General features: G+C 37.2%; 1 protein-coding gene across 3 annotated transcripts in view; it reads right to left on the bottom strand.

Moving 5' to 3' along the window:
* The window catches only part of SMC2 (structural maintenance of chromosomes 2), a 65,492-nt gene that overhangs the window by 36,750 nt on the left and 13,262 nt on the right, over positions 1-15,480 (bottom strand). For all 3 annotated transcript variants that reach the window (XM_049896268.1, XM_049896271.1, XM_049896269.1), the window contains exons 4-10: positions 10,708-10,830; positions 9,543-9,581; positions 8,057-8,167; positions 7,845-7,889; positions 6,020-6,253; positions 5,656-5,805; positions 218-451 (exon numbers count right to left, since the gene is read on the bottom strand). In XM_049896268.1, coding sequence (XP_049752225.1) covers positions 218-451; positions 5,656-5,805; positions 6,020-6,253; positions 7,845-7,889; positions 8,057-8,167; positions 9,543-9,581; positions 10,708-10,830 — 936 coding nt within the window. The remainder of the gene's footprint in view (positions 1-217; positions 452-5,655; positions 5,806-6,019; positions 6,254-7,844; positions 7,890-8,056; positions 8,168-9,542; positions 9,582-10,707; positions 10,831-15,480) is intronic.

Below are 15,480 nucleotides of genomic sequence, written 5' to 3'. Positions count from 1 at the left end.
TATGTTTTATAGCATCCTGGTAAACTAACATCATCAATATTTAGCAACTGACATATGTGAATTTTGCTCTTTGAGGTACACTGAAGAATAAAGTAAACAAGTTCCTTCATGTTGAACTGATTATTTTCAACGGTGGCATAAAACAATTGCCAGCAAATGATGGGAAGCAGCTTCTGAAAACAAATGCAATCATACAGAGCTTAATGTCCATCCCTACCTGCTTGGCCTCTGTCTCAGCTTTACTCATGTCGTTTTTACAGGCCATCATCTGGCCAGCAAGAGTGGCTTCTGCTCCGTCTTCATTACTGGACAGGCCAGCAGACACAGCATTGAAGTGCTGCTGTGCAGCAGCCAGAGCTTCGGCGTCCTTCTTACTTGCTTCCTGAAGGGCACTCAGTCCATCTGCTATCTTTTTAACTTCTTTTTCCTTTGCTGCTAAAGTTTTAGAGTCCTTTAGGAAAAGTTTCAAGTAGGAAAGCATTACTTATTAGGAAAATCATCCATTTTCTAATAAACATATATCCCTAGGTCATCAAAGTTCAAAGCAATGTGAGGGGGACATGATAATAAGAAAAATAATTTAATTCTCATAACTTTAAATATGGAATTCTCATTTTGAACTCAGTTCTGGGGATAAGTCTGACACTTATCCCATTAGAAACAGTTTCACTCCATATGCTATACTTGAATCTAGGAGGTAATGAGCCAAAAAATAAGTGCAGATTTAAACAAACCATTTGAAAAAAACTATCAGTTTCTAAACTTAGAAAACTGAAAAAAAAAACAGCCATACTAAATCAATCTTAAAAGTAGAAATTTTAGGATTATGAAAATAGTTTGTTAACTACTACAGACAATATGATTTAAATATTAAATAATTGTGGTAACAGCAATTACTTAACATCTTTTAAGTAATATTAACCAGATACCTGACAGTACGCAAGATGCCAACACAGTGAAAAAACAATCTAGCTACCAGTTTGCATTAGAGTGGCCAGAAATTTTGGCCCACTTGGTTGATTCATGATTCATCAAATACTTACTGGGAGCGTAGTAGGTACCAGGCACTGTTCTAGACATTAAGGAAACTAAGATGCTGTCTTTGGGGAGCCTATATTCTAGGGTGGAAGAGAGAACCAGAAGTCATATCATGCAACGCCTTTTAGGCAATGGTAAAGACTCTGGATTTTATTATAGATGTGCCTTTGAAGCCACTGAAGGATTTTAAGCAGAGAAATGGCATTATCCAACTTACGTTTTAGATTCTACATAGAGAACAGACTGTAGACAGGCAAGAATGAAAGCAAGGTGACCAAAACAGATACCATTACAGTAGTCTTTGCACTAAGGTGATTGTGACAGAGGTGATAAAAAATGGTTGTATCCTGGATATACTTTTAATATAATCAGCTGATAGATTGGATTGTGGTATTTCAGAAAGTGGAGAAAGAGAGAAGATTCTAGGATTTCTGATCTGTGCAATTAGGTGAATGGTGAGATGAAGAAAACTCAGTAACTCAGGGAGAAGTAGGTTTAGGGGTTAGGGGCACTTAAAAGTTCTGTTTTGGGTATGTTAAGTCATTCAGGTAAAAATGTTAAGTGCCTGGACAAATAAGTCTACAGTTCAGGGAAGGGGTCAGGCTAAGTTATACACCTGAAAGGCATCAACATATATAAAACAGTTAACAGACTTGGAAGCTATCCTTTGAAAGGCCTGCTTACAAGGTTGGTCCTTGCTGGAATGTGCTAACTTGGATTTCAGGAAAGGTCCTACCATTCTCAGAACTGGTAAGAGCGGCTTAGTGTGCCTAAACTGTTTATACGAACAGTAAGGTTTATGCTGAACGCCTGTTTTCCTTCTGGGGGTCTGGAATGTGGGTATGTGCAAAGTGGGGGGTGCTTAGATGATCACCTCTCAATAAAAAGTTAAGTATGGAGCTTCCCTGGTTGGTAACACTTCACAACTGCTGTCATAACTCATTGCTGGGGGAATTAAGTACATCTTATGTGATTTCACTGGGAGAAGGCCCATGTAATCCTAGCCAGACTTCACCCCATGCACCTTTTTTCCCTTTGCTGATTTTCTTCTGCATTTTTTTGCTGTAATAAATAAATGTGAGTACAACCACATGCTGAGTGCTGTGAGTCCTCCTAGTGAATCATCAAACCTGAAGGGGGTCTTGGGGAGCTCCTAATACAATACAGAGAGTATTTAGAGCTATGGAGCTAGATGAGATTACTTAAGTGTATATAGAAGTCTGAAGGCTAGCCCTTAGACATGCCAACATTTAAGCAGTCAGCGAATCTAGAAAAGGAGATTAAATGTGCTGTGTGAAGCTTATGGACCTGACAGGATTAAGGAAAAATGAACCAAAACCAAAGTAGGTCCATAAAGTCTGGAGCTTTATAAAACTTGATACATTTGAGGAAATGGTTTCACGTGCTGGGTGTTCCAAGACAGACTGCTCTATCACATCCATGTTGTTGTTGTTGTTGTTGTTGTTAGGTGCCATCGAGTTGGTTCTGACTCATAGCAACCCTATGCACAACAGAATGAACACTGCCCGGTCCTGAGCCATCCTTACAATCGTTGTTATGCTTGAGGTCATTGTTGCAGCTCGTGTCTCTGAGGGTCTTCCTCTTTTCCGCTGACCCTGAGCTCTGCCAAGCATGATGTCCTTCTCCAGGGACTCATCCCTCCTGACTACATGTCCAAAGTATGTAAGATGCAGTCTCGCCATCCTTGCTCCTAAGGAGCGTTCTGGTTGTACTTCTTCTAAGACAGATTTGTTCGTCCTTTTGGAAGTCCATGGTATATTCAATATTCTTCACCAACACCACAATTCAAGGGCATCAATTCTTCTTCAGTCTTCTTATTCATTGTCCAGCTTTCAAATGCATATGATGTGATTGAAAATACCATGGCTTAGGTCAGGCGCACCTTAGTCTCCAAGGTGACATCTTTGCTCTTCAACATTTTAAAGCGGTCCTTTGCAGCAGATTTACCCAATGGAATGCGTCTTCAGATTTCTTGACTATTGCTTCCATGGCCGTTGATTATGGATCCAAGTAAAATGAAATTCTTGACAACTTCAATCTTTTCTCTATCATGATGGTGCTCACCGGTCCAGTTGTGAGGATTTTTGCTTTATGTTGAGGTGCAATCCACACTGAAGGCTGTGGTCTTTGATCTTCATTAGTAAGTGCTTCAAGTCCTCTTCACTTTCAGCAAGCAAGGTTGTGTCATCTGCATAACACAGGTTGTTAATGAGTCTTCCTCCAATCCTGATGCCCCATTCTTCTTCATATAGTCCAGCTTCTCAGATTATTTGCTCAGCATAGAGATTGTATAGGTATGGTGAAAGAATACAACCCTGACGCACACCTTTCCTGACTTTAAACCAATCAGTATCCCCTTGTTCTGTCTGAACAACTGCCTCTTGATCTAGGTAAAGGTTCCTCATGAGCACAATTAAGTGCTCTGGAATTCCCATTCTTTGCAATGTTATACATAATTTGTTATGATCCACACAGTTGAATGCCTTTGCATAGTCAATAAAACACAGGTAAACATCCTTCTGGTATTCTCTGCTTTCAATCACATCCATATCACTTTGGTAATATTTTGTCTAGATTTTTACCTGTTTCTTAAATCAGTAATTGTATTTCTGTGCAAAAATAACTAATGGGACTTATAAAGAAATACTTTATTTTCATGAGGTTAATATATTTTTTTTTTTTTTTTAATATTTACTTTTCCAATGAAAAACAAATCCTGTATATTTTTACTGGGAAAATAAAATCACACTCAAGTAAAGTTCCATAAGCTCCTGTCACACATCTGTCTGCATGTGACTGACTTTAGAGAAGTTACTCAGTTGACTTTTCCTCTGCAAAATCTCACCCCTCTAATTGTGTACTAGGATCCTATGACACTCTCACCTGAAGGATCTAGCTCTAGCAGTTCTCCCATCTCTCTCCTGAACCATAAATGTTGCCTTTTCCACTGGAACATTCCCATGAGTATTTCCACTGGATCATTCCCATCAATATACAAACATGCTGGTATTTATCACATCTTAATAACAAATTAAAAAACCTCTCTTAATTCTAAATTACCTTCCAATTACACAGCCCTGGTGGCATAATGGTTAAGAGCTATGGCTGCTAAGCAAAAGGTCACCAGCTCAAATCCACCAGCCACTCCTTGGAAACCCTATGGGGCAGTTCTACTCTGTCCCACAGGATCACTATGAGTTGGAATCTACTCGACAGCAACAGCTTTGGTTTTCTCCAATTAGCTCCCTATATATCCTCCTTTTCAGCAAACATCTCAAAAGAATTCTCTATACTCACTCTCAAATTTTTCTTCTCCCATTCTGCCTTGAACAAACTCTAATCAGGATCTCATGGCTACTTCTTGAGACACTTTCTTCAGTTGACCTCCAGGACACCTTACGTATTTTCTTCATATTTTACTGACTTCTCCTTCACAATCTCTTTACTGGTTCATCCTCAAGTCCCTTAACCTCTAAATGTTGAAACATACCAGTGTTCAAACCTTTGGGTTCTTCTCTTCTTAGATACACTCGTACATTTGATAATCTTCTACAGTCTCCTGCATAAACATGGATAAACACTGACGACCCACAAATTTGTATGTCTAACTTGGATTTGATATTCATGTATTCAATTACTTAATCAACATCTGTACTCAGATGTTTAACAGGCACGTCAAGCCTGTTATGTTCACACTATATTTCTCATTTCCCCCACCCAACCTGTTCTTCCTCTTCCTCTCCATCTCAGCTAATGGCAACTCCATCCTAATTGTCAAAGACAAAAATCTGGAAGTTATTCTTGACTTTTTCTTTCTCTCATATCCAACAACCCATCTGTTAGCCTATCCTGTTAGAGCTATCTTTAAAATACACATAAAATACCACAATATTTCACTACTACCATCTCTGTCACCTTTATCCAAGGGCTGTCACCTGAACTACAGCCTCCTCGCTGGATTCCCTGCTTTTCTTCACCCTTCAGTTTATCCTTAAAACAACTAGAATAATCTTATTAAGACGTAAGACATGTCACTCCTTTGCTCAACCAACCCTAGTGGCTTCCCGTGTCATGCAGAATAAAGGTCAAAGTCTTCCATATGCCTTGCAAAGCCTTATATGATCCTGCACTCTGATATCTCTCTGCATTCCTAGTACTCTTCTTTCAGTCCTCATCATGCATGATGATCTTGTCTCTCCAACACTATAGACACTCAGGGCAAAGGCTACTCTGTCTAGAAAACTGCCCTCATCCCCCAATCTATCTATATGGCTCACTTCATTCTCTGATCTCCTTCAGACTTATTCAAATATCACCTTCTCAACTGAGGCCTTTGATGGTGACCCAGTTTAAAACTGTAACCTTTGCCCTTCCTGTTCCCCTCTCCTACTTTTTTTTCTCCACAACAGCTAACACTATACAATATACATTTTACTAATTTATTTTGTCATCATTTCCCCATGTAAGAGTCCATTTGTTGTTCACTGATATATCCCTAGCACAAACAACTGTGCCTGGTCCATACTAGGCACTCAATAAATATTAACTGAATGGATAAATGTATGCTAGTGATAATTAGACTGCTTGTTTGCTTACCTCTGCCATATTTTTTTCCAGCTCTTTGCGTTTGTTTACTTCACTTCCCAGGTTTTTCTTCTTGAGATCAAAGGCACTTTGAGATTTAGTATTAACTCGCTGAGCCTCTGCAAGAGTATCTTCTAAAGAACGGAGTATACCTCCAGTTTCCTGTAATCAAATGTGCCCAATTCAATCACATTACTTAAAATTTGTTGATGTTATTTTCTTACGTAATTTTATAAGAAATATTTACACTTTTTAAAGCTATTTATTAATCCTACTTTAGGTTAACAAATCAATAAGGAAGACATCACTGAGTGAATCCTGAATAGTTATTGTATGTAATATAGTTTTTTTTTTTTTTTACACAGAAGTTTCCTACCTTATCTTTTCTTTTTTCTAACTCTTCTATTTCGTGATTAAGTACTTTTATTTTTTTATCATTCTCAGACAATTCTTCTTGAAGCTTTACAACTTTATCCTGCATTTCTTTTAACTCCTCAGCTGAGCGTTCTTTGGTATCTTCAGCCAGCAAAAACTGATAAGCAATATATAAACGACTCAAATGTTCTATTTCTCTCATTACTTTTTGATACTCCAAGTAGGAAGATCGTTCCTGAAAGAGAAGTTACCAGTAAAGGATTACTCAAAAATTCAAATTTCCTAACAAATTTAGAAAGCCTCAAACTACAACATGTATGAAATTTTCCATCCCATGATGTAACAGGTTTTATCTTAAATAATCATAAAATTATAAAATTTTAGGAAACTTTAAAGAACATCAGTAGAACTCTGGTTTCTTAAAAATCATCTCTAGTGAACAGTTTGTTATCAAAAGGTTGGTGGTTCAACCCTCCCAGCAGCTCCACAGAAGAAAGGTATGGTTAACTCCATCTCTAAAGATTATAGTCAAGAAAATCCCATGGAGCAGTTCTATACCCCGTAACATATGGGGTCACTATGAGTTGGAACTGACCACACGGCAACAGGTTATAGTGAATCCCATGTGACTATTTCTTCTAATATAAAATCAAGCAGTTGAGATTAACAAATAAATGTGAACATAAGGTTCACAGACTGCTGGTAGTACGATGCCTGTAAAGCCAAACTACACGCCCACCAGTAACACATTATTAAATGTAATTTGTAGTAGTAGTATTACCAAGATGTCTATCCAACACTCATTCATGTAACTCTAAGTACTCCTTCACACATTACTACACTCGATTCCTATAAGGACCTGCTGTGGCAAAGTAACAATTAAGATCCCTACTTCACAGAACAAGGTGTCAGATTTAGAAAAAATGCAGCAAAACTCAGGTTGAGACTTAGGTTTAAACTCTTTGATCTATTTGTTGTTACGTGCCGTCTAGTTGATTCTGACTCTTAGCAACCCTATAGGACAGAGCAGAACTGCCCTCATACGGTTTCCAAAAAGGGGTTGGTGGATTCAAACTGCCTATCTTTTGGTTATCAGCCCAGCTCTTAACCACTAGGGCTCCTATTTTCTACTAAATGATGCATACAAAGGGGGATACCTTTAAGATCAAAATTTTTCAGTTTTTCCAAACACATCAACTTTACTACTAAGGATTAAGAAAACATTTCTCAGCAGGACCAATTTTAATGAGCATTTAATAAATTTTTATATGTCTATCTTTTAAAACAACGTACTATAAATGCATTCTTTCACTATGTAACAAACACTAAAGAAACACTGCCAAGTTCAATGATGTCGAGGAGCTGCAAAAAAGGGAACAACCAGGCCTTTGTTTCAATCCCTTTCACTTATAAAATGCTTTTATAGCAATAATTATGTAACAGCACTTACTGTACTAGAAGTTACTCACCCTAACAACCAGAGTTACTAACAGTGCCATGTCCTTAGAAATGCTGTTCCAGTCAATTCTATTGCCCAGGAAAATCCAGAGTTCTTTCTCCATACCAAAGTATTAAAATCTGGCATATGATTATGTGGGATTACACAGAACAGACTCCAAAACCAATTTAACTTAGTAGGTATGAAGCACATATCCTCTGTAAGCAGAAGGCTGAGCTATGGAGTACCAACTCTAACTTCCTATCTCATTGCAGAAAAAAAATCCCTCCAAATTTGTACATCCTTCATCCCTATGAATATGATCTAAGGATACTTCACCAGTTTAGAGAGAGATTCTATTGGCTCTCTTCTGATATATAGTACATACCTCTTTTAATTTTTGAATAGTTGGAGTAATTTCTTCTTCAAGTATCTGGAAAATAAACAAAAATAAGTATTTTCAGTATGTAAAGTACCATTAAAAATAACAAGTAGCATAGAAGATCATGGAAAAACTGAAGAAAAAAAAAAAAGCCTTGCCACTTCACAGCATGGAAGATTTTACTCTTCTCCAAAAACATTTTCTATCAATTTAATTACCGTCTTAATTTCTTTCAGCTTAGCCTCCTTTTTTTCTATAGTTTTCTGGGCAGCTATTTTTTTGTATTCATACATCCTGGTTCCAGCTGCTTCTTCTATCATAGATAAAATCTGGAATGACAATTTTATAAATGTTTCAAGAATCCAAGACAATGTGTCTCTTTTAAATCATCTAAACACATCATTTATGGCCTTGACCTTAGTAAAAAGCATCTTATCAAAACAATGGTCCAAATGAATCACAACAATTAGAAAAAATTCATTTTACTCATAACCCTTATATTCAAGAAACATTTCTGGACTTAACCCAAATTCTAAAATCACACTTTCTGCTACAGTTTCCCCAAGTACATCTCTTTTAAAATTAAAGTACAATTCCTCTCTCCTCTTTTCCTTCAATTCCAAGTATAAAAAGATTCTTAAAAAAGTAAGCACCATTCAGCTTTATTTTGGAAGTGTCTACTTAAAATTCATCCAAGTCAGGTTTCAGCCCTTTTGTGCCAATAAAGATGGACCACAGCATAGCATTTACACCCCAGCCGTGGTGCATCCTTTAAGAACTTAGGCAGGTAACTTAATCTTCTCTGTGCTTCAGTATCCTTATCCAGAGAATTGACAATATCTCATAGGATTATTGAGAATTAAACAAAATAATGCACATGAAAAGCACTAATTAACTACAGTGAAACCTGTGAGAGCTGGAACTTCATGGGACTGCCTTGTTTTTCTGTGTCTTGTAAGTTGTCAGCCTTTGACACGGTACAGTCTTGCAACTTTTCTATTGCTTGTTTTAGTGGAAAATACTTGAGTTTTCCTTTTCTAACAGGTTTCCACCTTTCACAGATTTTACTGTATAACTTTGTAGGAAAGAATTTTGCCAGTACTCCTGTTTCAGAAGCTGCTACTCACCATCAATCCCTGTCTCAAAGGAATTATTTCATCTTGGAAACCACTTTGATTTTTATGTATTAGGCAAGTCTCAAATTATAAGTTTTCCCCTGAGATGTTATCTAAAGAAAATAAGCATGACCTGTATTCAAACCAAACTGGTATCATCAATTAGTCTTTTTATTAACTTCTTTCTATAGAACCAAATAACTAAAAAGCCTTCATTCTTGTATGAAATAGTTATACCAATATACTTTCTCGTCTATGCATATAGAATGGTACTATCTATGTGCAGTCTTTGATGAAATTGCTAAAACAACCACTCAAATCTTCTTCTATAGTGTTTCATTCTCCCATGGAATACTGGTTGAGAATGGCTACTTTATACAGTCAAGTTTCTTTTATTTTAATATACAGCACAGTGCCAAATATAAAAAAAACTTATTAATCGTTCTTAAATAATGTTTCCAAAAAATTTAATAATGAAAGAAATTATGTTAATAAAATTGACTGCCTGGAAGATTAAAATGATATTTACAAGAAGATTAAAATGATATTTACAATTACTATTTTTACTACTCATAAATAAGATTCTTACCTCTGGAGGTTTCATATTCAATACTTTTGTAATTCGGCCCTAAAAATAAAATGATGAACTTATTACAATGACTGCAAATTACATAAAATATAACACACAGGCCTGCATGTTTCTCTTCAATAAAGCTATATGTATCCTAATACATGGACCACAAGGGTTCTATCCTGTTGTACGTGGGGTTGTCATGAGTCAAGGGCCTACCTGACAGCAGCTAGCAATAGCAACGATATCCTAATACACTAATCTTTTGGAAGTTCTTTCTCTTACCTACATGAAAAGACGTTTATTTTACTGAATTTGAGAACAAAGAGATCTTACAATTTTAGAATTTTAGCATTGTTATTCACTTTTTCACTGACAGTGATGCAAATCAAATGATACAAAGTTATTAAATACAATATAAATTTATTAAACAATACGAAGTTAACTCAGACCAGATTTTTAAGACAGTTAATATTAATGACATAGAAGCATCCAAGAATAAAACAGATATACAAATAACTACAAATACGCATACAGATAAATTTAAGTGTAATTACTGAACATTTGACTTTTTGGAATAATAGTCCTCCAAGAAATACATGACATATCTCTAGGCCTCAAATAAAAGAAAAATGTTTAACTTCAATGCCAGAAAAGCACTGAACTCATTCATTATCCACGCCCCCCTAAAAAAAGCACATCGAGCTCTCAAAGAATCATATTACTTAGAATTTAGATTCATGTGAGATACAATTTTAGCCTTACAGCTGTGATACAGTGAAAATATTTTTGTTTTCTCCATCATCCTGCCACTGACTGGGTGGTGACTTTTTCAAAGGGTGGCTGGATTGGTCAAGTGAGATAAATGTAAGATGTTTAAGTCTCTAAAGAATACATACTTGAAATATATAAGATGCTTACAATACTTTAAAAGAATGAGAATATTACAAAAAATTTTTTTAATAGGATCATTTATGGTTCTTATAATAAGAAAATAAAAGTCAAGGAAAGTTAGCTGTAGACATTTCTCAAAATTCCATCAGTACAAATAAATAAACCACATTTATTAATACGGGCTTAGGCATCAGCATACTGGGAAAGTCCAAAAAAGAAATAACCTCTCCAACTGCAATGACTTAAAAATAAAAGATGCCAAAACCGTTATAAAACAGAGGTAAAATACCTGCATAATGAGGAAGTGAGGGTTGTTAACATTAAGGCCAACAGAACAGAAGAGATCTTGTACTCTGGTGTTGTTTGCATTTACTCCATTGATTAAATATTTATTTCTGCCACCAATAACCACCTAAAAAAAAGTATTTTAAAAGATATAAATGTATACATACATCTTGTGTCAAGGTGATAAATTCACAAGTATATCATCTTTCATTTAACTAATGGTAAAGAAAACCAATCCTAGGTAAGTAGTGGGAGAAGTGTGGCATGGTCAAAAAGAATGCTACATTGAGTCAAGACTAGTGGCTTCTAATCCAGGGATTTCTGCTAAGTAGATGTATAATCATATACAATAAGCCCGCAACTCCTCCTGCACTGAACTTGGTGTATAAGGTCATTTCTAGCTTTATGCTTCCAAGTATGTGTGAAATGTATTTTCCATCCCTGGTAACCAGCTTTCTGCAATTTTTCCACACTTGCAGCTAACTCTTCTTCCCCCACTTTTCAATTTTTAAAAGGAAAAGAGATCGAATAATTAAAAACTAAAGACAAGTGGCTTGATAGCAATCCTGGACAAGATTCTAAAAGGAATTAACAGACATGACTTGTGGCCACTTAGGCAAAAAAAGAGTAATCCCCAAACTTCAGCGTCGATTCATTAAAAACAAGTCATGGCACACACTAGCTTGTTCATACTTCTATTACATAGCTTACATTGTCATTTACTGGGTATTATTGTCTCACCCACCACATTGTGAGGTTATTAAAGCAAAATCTGTTACTCATTCTTTCTATTTGTATATCCCAATGCATTCAAGAATCCCCAATACACAGCAAAATCCTGGTTTCATTTCTTTTTCTGACTGGATTACTAGGCTGGTAGTTCATGTACCAACATATGTGAACAAAAGACCGTAGTACATGCAAAATAATTTGGTATGGTCTTCATAATCCAATTTTGGCCAAGATATAGGTGGAGATGCAGACTAAACAAGGACAAGAACAATTAAGTAAATTAGTAGCAGGCACAGTGACAATTCCTAAAGAGTGCTGGATGCCTGATAACATACAGCAGGATCTTGTCCCAACCTAGTCAACATTTTTTTTTTTAAACCATTGGCCTTGAGGCAAGGCCAAGATGGCGGAGTACTTAGATTCTTCTGGTGATCCCTCTTACATCAAAGACCCCCCCCCAAAAAAAACAAGTAAAATGATTATATTTACAATGAGCTAGGCGCCCTGAACATCAAACGTAAAGCTAGAAAACGGCCTGAGTGACAAGAGGGAGGGAGACAGTTAAGAAGCGGCAAGGAGTTGCCGGACCTGAATCGCTGGGAACCCTTTGGCATCATTTCCTGGAGCGACCATGGCAGGATTGGCAGTAACATTCCAGCCGTGGTTTCCTCAGGGAGAGACAGCCACCCACACACCCTACTCATACCTCTGGAACCAGAAAACCATGGCACTCTAAGCAAAAGATAAATACTTGCATCTATTTTACCACGGCCCCGGTCCCCAAGCCAGCTTCAGAGGCTGTCGATCTCCCTGGGCCTGAGACAGGGCCTGCTGAGCGTTCTGAGCCATTCTCCCGGCCTTGGAGAAAGAATAAATTCACAATTGGGGGAAAGGATAATCTGCCAGCTCCACTAAGGTGGGGAGCTCAGGACAAAAGTGGCTCCTGTCCAGGCATAAATGGTACATAGACTTTGAATACCATTCCCCACTGCATGGACCTGTTTGGGCCTACTTCAGGAGAATAGGCCCTTGTTGGCAGACAGCAACTGTTTCTGCTGTGCTGAGGAGAGATGAATGTTTGATGTTTGATATTGCTATGCCTATTAAACAGGGTCCTCACCTACCCACATCAGGGGCCTAAGGACTGGTGGCTCCACTCAGGTCACCCAGCCACCTGCAACACGGGTCCAAGCATAAGTGGTACTTCCCAGTCCTTCCAACCAAAAGCATTGGGTACCCATGGTCCAGCTGCAGAACCCATCCACCTGGGTGCTCTAGGGAACAGGAACGCGCTTTCCTCAGAGACGCTCGGGGAACAGCTGTGAGCCCCCTGCCTTGTTCAGAGCGTGACCCCTGCTGCAACCAGATACCTATGCCTACACCAATCACCCCACCCCTCTAAGACTGTAAGACAGAGCCTGTACCACATACTTGGTGACCAACTCTCTGGACAACTGAGTGGAATCCATACAAGAAAAGTGAATGGACTCTTAGGCTCATATACCTAGTAACAGTTCTAGCCATCTGGTGAGAGGATGTTAGAGCTACAAAGGCGAAAATAATCAAGCTAGCATACTCACGCAGCCTATTTAGGTTTATATCAAAACAAAATAAAGTAAGCTAGGATACAGTAAGCAAACATAAAATAAACTAATACAATAACTTATAGATGGCTAGGAGACAACAGTCAATATCAAATCACATAAAGAGGCAGACCATGATCATTTCAACAAGCTCTCAAAACCAAGAATCAAGGGACCTTCTGGATGAAGGTGCATTCCTGGAATTACCAGAAACAGAATACAAAGGATTAATATACAAAACTTCAAGACATCAGGAACGAGATCAAGCAAAGCAAAGAACAAACCAAGGAACACACAGATAAAGCAGCTGAAGAAATTAAAACGGTTATTCAAGAACATAATGAAAAATTTAATAACCTGCAAGAATCCTTACAGAGATACCAATCAGAAATTTAGAAGATTAACAATAAAATTACAGAATTAGGCAACAGGAAGTCAGAGGAGTAGAATTAAGGAAGTGGAAGGCAGAATTAGTGAGACTTAAGATAATACACTGGGCAAGAATACATTCAAAGAAAAATCAGATAAAAGAATTTAAAAAACTGAAGAAACCCTAAGAATCCTGTGGGACCCTATCAAGAGAAATAACTGGCAAGTGACTGGAGTACCAGAAAAGGGAGGGATAACAGAAAATACAGAGAATTGTTGAAGATTTGTTTGCAGAAAACTTCCAATATCATGAAAGATAAGAAGATATCTATCAAAGATGCTCATCGAGCTCTACGTAAGGTAGATCACAAAACAAAGTCACTAAGACGTATTATAATCAAACTTGCCAAAACCAAAGATGAAGAGAGAATTTTAAGAGCAGCTAGGGGTAAACAAAAAGTCACCTACAAAGGAGAGCCAATAAGAACAAGCTCAGACTACTTGGCAGAAACCATGCAGGAAGAAAGCAATGGGAAGACTTATACACAGCACTGAGGGAAAAAAATTGCCAACCAGGAATCACATATCCAGCAAAACTGTCTCTCAAATATGAAGGCGAAATTAGGACAATTCCAGACAAACATGAGTTTACAGAATTCGTAAAAAACAAACCAAAACTACAAGAAATACTAAAGAGTTCTCTGGTTAGAAAACCATTAATATCAAGACTAGAACACAGGACAGAACAATCAGGTCTCAACCCAGATAGAGAAATCACAAAAATAAATCAAGACAAAAAAAATGCGCAAAACTGGGAAACAGCGATATAATTATGTAAAAGAGGACAACACTAAAACAATAAAGAGGAGCTAAGAAATATAGTCAGAGATCTTTCATACAGAGAGGAAGACAAGGCAATATAAAGAAATAAAAGTTAGGTTTAAACTTAGAAAAATAGGAGTAAATATTAAGGTAACCACAAAAGAGACTAACAATCCTACTCATCAAAATAAAATACAGGAAAAAAACTGACTCAACAGAAATAAAATCAATAACAACGAATAAGAAGCAAAGACAATATATAAACTACTCAGCAAAAAAAATCAAGTGGGGAAAAGAAACAGTCAACAACACACAAAAAAAGACATCAAAATGACTGCACAGAACTCATACCTATCCTTAATCGCCCTGAATGTAAGTGGACTAAATGCACCAGTAAAGAGATAGAGTGACAGAATGGATAAAAAAAAAAACATGATCCGTTTATAAGCTGCCTACAAGAGACACACCTTAAACTTAGAGATGCAAACAAACTAAAACTCAAAGGATGGAAAAACATATATGAAGCAAACAACAATCAAAAAACATCAAGTGTGGGAGGCAGGGCCAAGATGGCGAACTAGGTAGATGCTACCTCGGATCCCTCTTGCAACAAAGACTCGGAAAAACAAGTGAATCGACCACATACATAACAATCTACGAACCCTGAACAACAAACAAAGATTTAGAGACGGAGAACGAACAAATACAGGGAAGCAGCGACTATTTTTCGGAGCCTGGAGCCAGCGTCCCAGTCAGTGATGGCTCAGAGACAGCAGTCGATATCAAACCACATAAAGAAGCAGACCATGACAGCTTCTACAACCCCCCAAACAAAAGAATCAAAATCTTTCCCAAATGAAGATACAATCCTGGAATTATCAGATACAGAATATAAAAAACTAACTTACAGAATGCTTCAAGACATCAGAAACAAAATAAGGCAAACTGCAGAAAAAGCCAAGGAACACACTGATAAAACAGTTGAAAAACTCAAAAAGACTATTCAAGAACATAGTGGAAAAATTAATAAGTTGCAAGAATCCATGGAGAGACAGCATGTAGAAATCGAAAAGATTAACAATAAAATTACAGAATTAGACAACGCAATAGGAAGTCAGAGGAGCAGACTCGAGCAATTAGAATGCAGACTGGGACATCTGGAGGACCAGGGAATTAACACCAACATAGCTGAAAAAAAATCAGATAAAAGAATTAAAAAAAATGAAGAAACCCTAAGAATCATGTGGGACTCTATCAAGAAGGATAACTTG

The sequence above is a fragment of the Elephas maximus genome, chromosome 9 (assembly GCF_024166365.1).
Source record: "Elephas maximus indicus isolate mEleMax1 chromosome 9, mEleMax1 primary haplotype, whole genome shotgun sequence".
Classification (NCBI taxonomy): Eukaryota; Metazoa; Chordata; class Mammalia; order Proboscidea; family Elephantidae; genus Elephas; species Elephas maximus.
Note: the sequence above shows the minus strand (reverse complement) of the source record. Positions and strands in the feature narration are given on the sequence as shown.